This window comes from Helicoverpa armigera, chromosome 5, assembly GCF_030705265.1.
Source record: "Helicoverpa armigera isolate CAAS_96S chromosome 5, ASM3070526v1, whole genome shotgun sequence".
Taxonomy (NCBI): Eukaryota; Metazoa; Arthropoda; class Insecta; order Lepidoptera; family Noctuidae; genus Helicoverpa; species Helicoverpa armigera.
The window spans coordinates 5,026,594-5,038,527 of record NC_087124.1 but is presented as its reverse complement, the minus strand read 5'-3'; the positions used below and the strand labels follow the sequence as shown (position 1 = coordinate 5,038,527).

Here is an 11,934-nt window from a genome sequence, read left to right as displayed (position 1 = left end):
AAACTTGACACTCAGGTGTACGCCTAAAAGCACTATTCAACTGTGAAGATTTGAAGCTGACCTGATGATGGAGACCAGAGAAAGTCGAGGGAACTCGACAACTGAATATGTAAACTACCTCGTGTTTGGGCTTAAATTATTTGTATTGACAAGACCTTTGCAACAGTGAAGGTTTGGAGCTGACCTGATGATGGAGACCAGAGAAAGTCGAGGGAACTCGACAACTGAATATGTTAACTACCTCGTGTTTGGGCTTAAATTATTTGTATTGACAAGACCTATGCAACAGTGAAGGTTTGGAGCTGACCTGATGATGGAGACCAGAGAAAGTCGAGGGAACTCGACAACTGAATATGTAAAATACCTCGTTTGGACTTATATTCTTTGTATTGATGAGAACTTCCCACTTGTATGGATAGTGACAACTATTCGTATCACTGAAAAGCTTTAAATAAAAAACTTTTTTACAAAAAAATTAAACCGACTTCCCAAAACACTAAAAAGCAAAAAAAAATAACTAATTTTAGGTGCATCGGCCTAGAAGTCGGTGGCAAAATTAACTTAGTAACATCCATTAGACACCAACTTCTAGGCTTTTCAATTTGCAAAATATGATTTTTGTTAATTTATATAATTTTCATCTATAGTCGTGTATTACCTTATGTAAGAAAATTAATTAAAATTTTCTAGAATTTTTCTCTACAGTCGATAAGGCAGGACTCGATGTTAATTTTTATTTCCAATAATTATCTTTAGCCGTTTTCTCTAATATTGACAAATTTTTGTATATTAAAGAGAATTTTAATTCTACAAAACAAATAATAGTTTTAAAACAAACTAAAAAGTAGAAAATAAATAATAGTTAAAAAAAACTAAAAAACACGCTTTTTATAGAAAAACGAACTAAAAAATAGAAAATAAATTTTAATGAATTTAAATTAAGAAAACAGTGTTAAAAATTTCATTGAATATAAATTAATAATAGTGTGCATACAAAAAAAAAATATTTAAAAAAAGCGTGGGGTGCTTTTTAAGATATTATCGAAATGAAAATCACTGTAGGTACTCATATCTGTCAATAAAATATTTATAACTATTGACACGATGCACCCCACGCTTTTTTTTAATTTTTTTTTTTATTCACACTATTATTAATTTATATTCATTGAAATTTTTAACACTGTTTTCTTAATTTAAATTCATTAATTTTTTTATTTACCTGCGGCTTTTGAAATATTATTTGAGTAAGTAGCTGAAGTAAAACCCTGCTGTAAAACAATACAGTTAGGTTCATATATAATGTTTCTATATAAAAGAGCATAGTTATCACGCTGCTTTATAACCGGTCCTGATGGATTGACTTACGAGTCCAGTGTAGTCCACTGTTCGTGTATTCTCATCGACACACTTAACTTTAAGTACTACATTTACGTACCTACCCCAAGAGGTTTTTATCCGACTGCTAAAAAGTTATGTTTTCACAAGTATCATGTAGGTATCGGGAGAGGTCATGGCGCGTGAGGTGATTTTGTCCGAGTAAGTCCCCCCGGCAGATACATATAGTTTTTATAACCTAATATTTTCATTTCACGTATAATCATCTACTCAATACAATTACGATTGCCTTCGGGATTTGGACTTCGTCACATTTCTGTCTTATAGTATACCTACCTATCTACCTAACAATCTTATCAGACAATAATAACCACCTATCATAGTAATAATTACTTGGATTTAATAAATAAGCTCGATTCGAGCATGTCCGTGAGTTAGTTTGCAACTGTAGCGATGAAGTGGTGGACGTGTGTGGTGTTCACGTGCGCGGCCGTGCTGGCTGACGACGAGTGGCGCGAGGTGAGGATTGCGCAAGGGCCGGTGCGCGGGCGCAAGCACCCCACTGCTGACATGTACGCCTTCTACAACATACCCTACGCCACCGCGCCCACGGGCGAGGACAAGTTCAAGGTAATTACAAACTTGCTAAATAGGTGATTTACGAAAATAAATAATGCACTCAATCAGCAATGTCGTCAATTGCATTTGTGCAATAGTGTCTGTTAGGTTTGAGGAAAATGAAGCATCCTCCTATCTGACCTACTTAACCCAATTAGTTACCCGGGCAACCCAATACCCCTAGACTGTTTGTCAGCCTTACGGGCTTCTGACTGATGTTCAATGACAGCCGTGACCTACAGTTTTACTAACGTGCCCTCCGAAATAGTTATTTGTATCCAAGAAATACTTAGAAACAACAAACATATTTAGAAAACTTGCATTGACACTTGCCTGATCTGTATTTGAACCCTCACTTATACTGTAGAGGTTGGTTCTTTACCCTTTCTGGAGAGGTGGTCTAGGACCACCGCGGCTTACCACGTTAAAAAAAATTGGTATGAAGAATTATTATTTCTTTGATATCACTTTTAATGCTGCACTTTTATTCTATGCACGTTATATTATTATAAAAACCCGAAGTAATGTAATAGAATGTAGTTATGTGCTAGATACAATACCACTTCCACTACATTTTAATATTAGTACAGAATTTGTGTCACTTAGGTTGTGAGTTTGTGTATAAATAAGAATGGGTGGCAGGAAATGGTTACTTTAAAACCTAGTAAGCCTCTGTCATTTTCGCCTTCTATCCATGGACCCAATTGAATACATTTTACAAAAAACTGATCGATTCAACTATTGTTCTAGGCACCTCTACCTCCACCAGTGTGGTTAGAGCCATTTGACGCAGTCGACGAGCATGTAATATGCCCACAGCCAACGTTTCCCGGTGATTTCGTGCCTAAACATTTAGTGACCAAAGAAAATTGTCTCATCGCCAACGTATTTGTGCCAAATACAAAAGAAAAGAACCTTCCAGTTTTCGTGTATGTACATGGAGGAGCTTTTGTTATGGGCTGGGGGGAAATGTTTAAGGCAAGACAATTCATGAAGACAAAAGATTTTATTGAGGTCACGTTTAATTACCGCCTTGGAATTCACGGGTTCCTATGTCTGGGCACTGAGGACGCGCCAGGCAATGCTGGCATGAAGGACCAGGTGGCACTGCTGCGCTGGGTGCAGAAGAACATCGCCAGCTTCGGCGGTAACCCTGATGATGTTACCCTTGCAGGGTACAGTGCAGGTTCCGCATCAGTAGATCTGTTAATGCTCTCAAAATCAGCCGAAGGATTATTTCACCGAGTAATACCCGAAAGTGGTGGAAATCTTGCCGCATTTACTGTTCAGCGAGATCCTGTAGAGATTGCTAAAACGCATGCTAAGAAGTTAAACTTCAATAACGTAGATGATATTTATGCGTTAGGAAAGTTTTATATGACAGCTCCAATTGAACAGTTGACGTCCGATCCATTTTTCGACAGAACTGATTCTACATTTTTGTTCGCACCATGTGTAGAACGTGAAACAGGGGACGGAGCCTTCCTGACTGAATCACCTCTAACAATACTAAAGACTGGCAACTACAGAAAGCTGCCAGTGTTGTATGGATTCGCTGAAATGGAAGGATTATTTCGTGTTGATTTTTTTGAACTTTGGAAGCATAAAATGAATGAAAAGTTTTCTGATTTCTTGCCACCTGACTTGAAATTTGATTCTGAGGAAGAAAGAGAAGAAGTGGCAAATAAAATAAAGAAGTTTTACTTTGGTGACAAGCCAGTCGGCAATGACAATATTCTAAAATACGTTGATTTCTTCACGGATATTATATTTGCTTATCCCATGCTTTGGGCTGTGAAGCTACACGTGGAAGCTGGTAACAATCAAGTATATTTGTATGAATATAGCTTTGTGGACGAGGATATTCCTGTGGTACCACATACTAACATACGTGGAGCTAACCACTGTGCCCAGACTATGGCTTTGACTGATGGGAAGAACTTCACAAACCATGACGAAACTCTCGCAACACCAGAGTTTAGAGAAATGAAAAAGATTATTCGGGAAATATGGCACAATTTTGTGAAAACTGGGTACGTTTTTCGTAATTTTTCGTTTTAACATTCATTGACTCTCATCACTATTTACACCAGCACAATGAGCCGGTCTTTTATCAGACTTCCTTAGCCCGGCTCCCCTTTGATGAGACCAGCTATCTGATTTGCTAGCCTTCCGGATTCCGTATGCGTAACCGTTTAACCTTTAAAATTAATGTTGTTTTTCCTCACGTTTCAGAGTGCCAGTGCCAGAGGGCTCATGGCTGCCGGCGTGGCCGGCGGCGGGCGCGGACCGCGCGCCGCACATGTCGCTGGGCGAGCGGCTGGAGCTGCGCGGCGCGCTGCTGGCGGAGCGCACGCGCTTCTGGGATGACATCTACCAGAGATACTACCGGGACGCGGTGCCGCCGCCCTCTCCGCCGCCCAGACCACGCAACGAGTTGTAGAGCTTAAGAGTCAAAATGTTAGAAAAGTAAAGGAATAATCAACCTTCTTTTTTTATTGTCACTGGTAAAGCACTGACTGTAAAAAGTCCAGTCATTCTTTGACATAAACTTTTTATTTTAATAAAAGAATCAAATGTAAAACAGCTCAGGGGCCTGATTCTCCTAACCTAATAATGTCAAAATCGAATAGAAATTGAATCGCATTATGATCGCAATAGCAGTTTGAACTATCGGGCATTCTGCTACTAATATAAATCCATATATATTCCAACGACATTCGATTGGATTGCGATTGGTCTGCTATTTTGGTCTATACGGTAGTTTGCTCTACAATCGTATTGCAATCTTAAATTATTTGCAGACAAAATTATTCATTATTGAATGACAGAAAAGGATAAAAACATTTATTTCAAAGAAAAAATAGTGGAATGCCACATACGCTTCAATCGTAATTGAGTCGGGATTGGATCTCAGTCGAATATGAATCGTATATCGCGTGCAGTAAAATTAGAAGAATGTAGTAAAATTATGTCCACCAACAAGGTGGACAGACGACCTTATAAAGGTCGCCGGAAGACGCTGGATGCAGGTCGCCTCCAACAGGTATCTGTGGAGATCTAAGGGGGAGGCCTATGTTCAGCAGTGGACGTCCTATGGCTGAGATGATGATGATGATGATGATGATGAAAATTAGGAGAATCATGCCCCAGGAAGAGTCAGTTCCCGTAAGTGTTATGTTATAACGCTAATGTTGCTTACATTTTGAGTAGGAGATACTTTGAAACTGAGCTCTTATCCCCTGTCCCTTGTTGAGGCGCCTGTTACATATAAGTACCTACAGTGGAAAATAGAAACATATTTATTTTGATGACATAAGAATGTGTGTTACGATAGGTGTTAGACGCAACATGCTTGCTGGTGATTGACCTTCCCCGATTCTACATACTAAGATAAAAATGCAAAAGGTAGAAAGAACCTACGTAAGTATGTATTATGAAACTTGGTAGTTATATATCAGAATGACATACATATATACATATGTATAGACTACTTTTTAGGATTCCGTACCCAAAGGGTAAAACGGGACCCTATTGTTTTCGCTCCTCTGTCCGTCCGTCCGTCTGTCACTAAGCTGTATCTCATGAACCGTGATAGTTAGTGAGCTGAAATTACACACACACGCACAGACGATGTATTATTGTTGCCGCTATAACAAAAAATACTGAAAACGAGAATTAAATAAATATTTTGGGGGGCTCCCATACAACAAACGTGATTTTTTTGTCCATTTTATAAATAAGTGGCCGTTTTAATATAAATAAAAAAAAATATAATATAAAGCGGTAACTAGTGTTACATAATAACCATTGACTGTTATTGTTTACTGTAATTATTAATTAGTGCCTAGTAGATAAGATTATTACTATCATCATGACTCGGATTCGTAATAATCTATTTGCACTTAGTTATCTAATGTTCAGTGCATAAATGTAATACCTAATTACTTTAAACTAATTTTGAACATGGTGGAATGCTACTTTATACCCATGGCGGGGGACGAAACCTCTCCCAAAATTCGTGTCCAGACCTTTTCCTGGGAAGCAATCTATGTAAGTACTAATTATGTACAGCTTATGTAATACTAAGTACTTACGTTTCTAAAGATAAATAATAATTGAGTTGTTGTTCAAGTAGATATTAAATGGTTCAACAGATTAAAAACTGCTGATATGCATGTCCTAAACATTATTACAATTTATCGTACCTACAATTGACTCAGGATTGGAGCTTAATAATATAATCTATATACCTCGCTACTTCGTTATTTAGTTGTATTGATTGTTGGATTGATACGCCTGTGTGGAGTAGATAAGATTTAAAAAATATCAGTACTAATCGGCAGGTCTGCAGTGCAGGGTTAAACAGTAGACATGAGGTTTTTAGTCGGTGTGATAGTTCTGTGTATTACAAATGTTTTGGCCATAGAGGAATGGCGCGAAGTAAATACGCTGCAAGGACCGGTGCGCGGGCGCAAGCACCCCGAAGCAGATGTACACGTATTCTATAACATACCCTACGCAACCGCGCCTACTGGTGAAAATAAATTCAAGGTACGTATATTGTAAATTAGTTATCAGTAAAGCCTGGCTTAAATATAATGGAGATATTATCACAGATTACTATAATAGTTAGATACTTTATGTGCGATAAGTCTGGTTGCCATTGAACATCCTCGGCAGTCGTTACGGGTAGTCAGTAGCGAGTAAGTATGACACCAGTCTGACCAAGGGGTACTGGGTTGTCCGGGTACCTAACTGGGTTGAGGGTTTCAGGGAGGCAGTCGCTCCGTGTAAAACACTGGCACTCAGTCGCATCCGGTTAGACTGGAAGCCGACCCCAACATAGTTGGGAAAAGGCTCGGAAGATGATGTGTAATAAGTCCATAAACTTAATTCTATATCATCGCCATTTTAATATTTTTGTATACTTTTCAAATTGTACAAAATAAGAATAATTTTGTTTACGCCTTATTTAATATTTTTATATTATGCTTTATATTTCATTACTCTTTTTCACATTTTTTTCAGCCACCACTCCCGCCCCCTGCATGGACAGAAACATTTGATGCTGTGGACAGGCATATCATATGCCCACAGTTCCCTATTCAGATGCCTCAAATAATGCCTGAGAATTTAGTGCAGCAGGAAGATTGCCTTGTCGCCAATGTATATGTCCCGGACACGGAAAATAAAAATCTGTCAGTAATCGTCTACGTTCATGGAGGAGGTTTTATAATAGGCTACGGTGACATGATGCGAGCTCTTCACTTCATGGAAACAAAAGATATGATCGTAGTCACGTTCAATTATAGACTCAGTATTCACGGGTTTCTGTGCCTCGGCACTGAGGACGTACCGGGGAATGCAGGCAGTAAGGACCAGGTAGCGCTATTGCGCTGGGTACAGAAAAATATCGCCAGCTTTGGCGGCAACCCTGATGATGTTACCCTTGCAGGTGGTAGTGCAGGCTCTGCCTCTGTGGATCTAATAATGCTCTCAAAGTCAGCTGAAGGTTTATTCCATAGAGTGATACCCGAGAGTGGTGGAAACCTAGCTGCTTTTGCTGTCCAGAGGGATCCCTTAGATATCGCTAAAAATCATGCGAAACATCTTAATTTCACAGATGTGGACGATATATATGCTCTAGAAAAGTTTTATAAAACAGCTCCATTAAGTTTGTTGACCGCAGATCCATTTTTAGATAGAACTGATTCTACTTTTAGATTTGCACCGTGTGTGGAACGCGATACAGGAGACGGGGCATTTTTGACAGAGTCTCCTCTGACTATACTGCAGAATGGGAACTACAGAAAGTTACCGATGTTATACGGTTTTGCTAACATGGAAGGGTTATTACGTGTAGATTTCTTCGAATTTTGGAAGCGTAAAATGAATAATAAGTTTTCAGATTTCTTACCAGCTGACTTGAAGTTTGATTCTAATGAAGAAAGGGAAGAAGTGGCGAATAAGATTAAGAAATTTTATTTTGGTGACAAGCCAGTAGATAAAGAAAATATTTTGAAATACATCGATTTCTTTTCGGATGTATTTTTTACTTACCCAGTACTTCGAGCAGTGAAATTGCACGCGGAAGCTGGCAATAATCAAGTATATTTGTACGAATACTCGTTTGTCGACGATGAAACTCCGGTTGTTCCCTTCACTAACGTACGAGGCGCTAATCACTGCGCTCAATCAGCGGCTGTCATGGATGGTAACGTTATTGACAAAAATGAAAGTAATTTGTCTGAAAAACATAAGCATATGAAGAAGATTGTACGAGAAATTTGGCACAACTTCATTAAATCAGGGTACGTCTCTTTTCTACTATTAGTACAAAACTTAGGACAAACTAATACAGACAGGAATCGTTACTACCTAGAATAGCTTAATTTGTTGCCGATTATGACGTTTACGAAATTACTGTAATTTCAGTACCCCTGTCCCCTCGGGCTCTGTGCTGCCGTCGTGGCCGGCGGCGGGCGCGGACCGCGCGCCGCACATGTCGCTGGGCGAGCGGCTGGAGCTGCGCGGCGCGCTGCTGGCGGAGCGCACGCGCTTCTGGGATGACATCTACCAGAGATACTACCGGGACGCGGTGCCGCCGCCGAAACCCCCGCCCAGACCACGCAACGAGTTGTAGAAATGTCACGGAATAGATCTCTTATTTGAAGACTTCCGTATCTTTCTGTATTTGATTCTCTCCACTACATAGTAGAAATCAAAGTCGCTTTCTCTGTCCCTATGTCCCTATACGCTTAAATCTTCACAACTACGCCACTGTGGCTCGATTCTGCTAATTTTATAATTTTACTTAAACGACATATGATTCACATCCGACTGAGATTTCATCACGGCTCAAATACGATTGAAGCGTATGTGGCATTCCGCATTTTTTTCTTTTAAATACCCGTTTTTATCCTTTTCTGTGATTAAATAATGAAGCATATTGTCTGCAAATAATTTACGATTGCAATATGATTGTAGAGCAAACTACCGTATAGACCAATATATGTACCTATATAAGTAGGAATACGATTGGTCTTATATTAGTAGTAGAATGCCCGCTTAGGTTAAAACTGCTATTGTTTTATTGCTATTATCTATTCAATTTTTATTTAATTTTGACATTATTAACTTAGTAGAATCGGGCCCCTGATTTTCATGCGTTTTTTTGTATCGTAACATCCATTAAATTGTGGGGCAAAACACTGATATCCCGTGCAAAGCCGGGGCGGGTCGCTAGTATTAAATAAAATAAGCAAAACAAGAAGATTTTAAAAACTTAGGTTCTGTTCATGGTATGATGAGAAGGAAAAATAAAAAAATCTTAGCCGCGCCAAGTAGCCTACAGCGACATCTCTCGATGAATAGGGCAACTAAGGGTAACTAATTTGTACTGAAATAAGTTACGCAAAACTAAAAAAAACTAAATGGGATTTCGTTGGGAATTTCGGATTGCGTCAATCGATTTTAATTTAAAAAATTAAGAAGATACATTAGGGAAAAAAATATTAAAGAGGCTCATGAAATATATAACGAACTTCTTTATAAAATTCTTGCATATAGGTACGATTAATTACGAACTTAGTTTAGAATTTATTTTGTAAGATTTGTCAAAAAATAATAATATTAAATAAATGATTTTAGTAAACGCCTGTTCATTTTTTAATACCTAACCAACGATAAATCATACAATAACAAAGTTAGAGAAAACTTTAATTGATAATGTTTTTTTTTTATAATTTAAATTAATATTTTGGAAAAGTAATTTAGAAGTGTCACTTTTGTTGTCAGTAATTGTCATGGGCGTAGCCACACTGGGGCAAGCTGGGGCACTTGCCCCACCCTGGGCCCTGGCTCTGACCTATAAGGTGTCTGATTAAACAAGTTTTTTTTACCAACTCTAACTAACAACATCAACAACATATGTACTATCCGTAAGTTATTGCACAAAAAAATTGTCGACTTTTGAAAAGAGCGCGATCAAAACAAAATACACGCTAGAGTTCCCGAACGTGAGCGGTGCGCGCGTCATTTGAAAGCGAGCCGTATTCCCTAAAAGAATAGTTGCTATGTGGCGTAGCGAGCCGAGCCGTCCATCTTATCCAAAAAATAATGCATTGAAGGAGATGGAACTGGTAGATGTGATCAAAATTTCGGAAATGCAATTTTATCCTAGTGTAAAAACCGCGCTCGCTATTTTGCTTGCCCAGCCATATACGACCTGTACAATCGAACGATCGTTTAGCACAGTGGTTTTTAACCTGTGGTCCGCGGACCACTGTTGGCCCCTGGAGACATTCCGAGTGGTCCGCGAAGCTTAGCTGCGCGACGTTGCTATACGTTATCTAACTTTATTTTTATCGACTTATCTATGCGAGCGGGGGAATTTTCGTAGGGGCGTAAATCGGGTGTGTCGTACCTAGTCCCCCCATTCATGAAAACGTATATTTGGGACATTTTACGTAGTTTTTCGTTTTGAGTCTTAAAAAAAAGTCAGATAAAAATTTCACGCTCACTTCGCTCGCGTATTCAGAAACTGTATGCCCTTTTTTTGCATTTGTCAACAAACAAAAAGTTAAGGACGTTTCGGCTAAATTTTAAGTGATATTTGGTTTAAGTTCGATAAAAATTTCGCGCTCGTTTCGCTCGCGTATTCAGACTTATTAACTATATGCCCTTTTTTTGCATTTATCAACAAACAAAAAGTTAAGTACGTTTGGGCTAAATTTACGTAATATTTGGTTTAAGTCCGATAAAAATTTCGCGCTCGCTTCGCTCGCGTATTCAGAAACTATATACCCTTATTTTTGCATTAGTCAACAAACAAAAAGTTAAGTACGTTAGGGCTTCACGTAATATTTGGTTTAAGGCCGATGAAAATTTCGCGCTCGCTTCGCTCGCATATTCAGAAACTATATGCCCTTACTTTTAGCTTTTGTCCTGTGTGTGATTGTTCATTTTCTGTACCTGACAATATAAACCTCTCAAATTAAGAGATTAACAAGTTTGAGATTAACGGCTCAAGATACAAAAAATCGCCCTCCCCCGGGGGATAGATTGACTGCTGCCCCACCCTGAGCCCAAAGCTGGCTACGCCCATGGTAATTGTCAGTAAATCTTTTTTTTTCTCTACTTACTTTCTTTTAATATTGCATGTCCGACTTGGATAGACTGTTCAGCTATCTATTGTTTTTAATTAATATCAACATGTTATGCAATAAATGAATCTATATCTTTATTAGGTTTGAATGAAAAAAAAAATCGCTGCCCACTTTACGTGCTTTTTAGGGTTCCGTAACCAAAGAGTAAAACTGGACCCTATTGTTTTCGCTCCTCCATCCGTCCGTCTGTCACTTGGCTGTATCTCATGAACCCTGACAGTAAGAGAGTTTAACTTTTTACAGATGTTGTATTTCTGTTTCCGCTATAACAACAAATACTGAAAACTAGAATAAAATAAATATTTTGGGGGGCTCCCATACAACAAACGTGATTTTTTTGCTCAGTTTTGCTCTGGTACGGAACCCTTCGTACACGAGTCCGACTCGCGCTTGGATAGTTTTTTTTGTGATCCCCACTTTTAACCTATTATACCACTTTGTGATTGATATACATAATATTGGTATAAAATTTCAGCTTCAAGCGCTTCTAAGCGCGGGCGGACAGGCAGATGAAATTGTTACTATTCGACTACGGAACCCTACAAAACAACAAAGAAAACTGTTAGGTGCATATTTCTACAAGTCTGTGTACTGGATGCAGATGTCACCGCCACCGACTTGAAATAGTTAGGTATAAGTATGACTCACTTTACAGTGAGTAATATAAATATATTTATTTTATCGCTAGTATCAGTGCTCATCAGACAAATTGAAAACCGGCCAAGTGCGAGTCGGACTCGTGCACGAAGGGTTCCGTAAATTACAGTTAAATCAACCTATCTCAAAAACTATAAGAGATACTTTGATCAAA

The 11,934-nt window shown here is 38.7% G+C and overlaps 2 protein-coding genes across 3 annotated transcripts in view; both read left to right on the top strand.

Moving 5' to 3' along the window:
* LOC110379933 (pyrethroid hydrolase Ces2a) overlaps positions 1-8,631 on the top strand; it is a 30,558-nt gene extending 21,927 nt beyond the window's left edge. The window contains exons 1-3 of one of the 2 annotated variants that reach the window (XM_064034708.1): positions 6,209-6,507; positions 6,985-8,267; positions 8,392-8,631. In XM_064034708.1, coding sequence (XP_063890778.1) covers positions 6,328-6,507; positions 6,985-8,267; positions 8,392-8,599 — 1,671 coding nt within the window. In that variant the 5' untranslated portion in view covers positions 6,209-6,327 and the 3' untranslated portion in view covers positions 8,600-8,631. Of the gene's footprint in view, positions 1-6,208; positions 6,508-6,984; positions 8,268-8,391 lie in introns of those variants that run through there. The other variant, XM_064034710.1, reaches the window with a different exon arrangement.
* On the top strand, positions 1,462-4,439 carry LOC110379745 (cholinesterase 1). Its single transcript, XM_049841962.2, has 4 exons — positions 1,462-1,536; positions 1,787-1,965; positions 2,704-3,986; positions 4,189-4,439. The coding sequence occupies exons 2-4, from the start codon at positions 1,789-1,791 to the stop codon at positions 4,394-4,396; spliced, it is 1,668 nt and encodes a 555-aa protein (XP_049697919.2). The 5' UTR covers positions 1,462-1,536; positions 1,787-1,788; the 3' UTR covers positions 4,397-4,439.
* Positions 8,632-11,934: the final 3,303 nt, after the last annotated feature.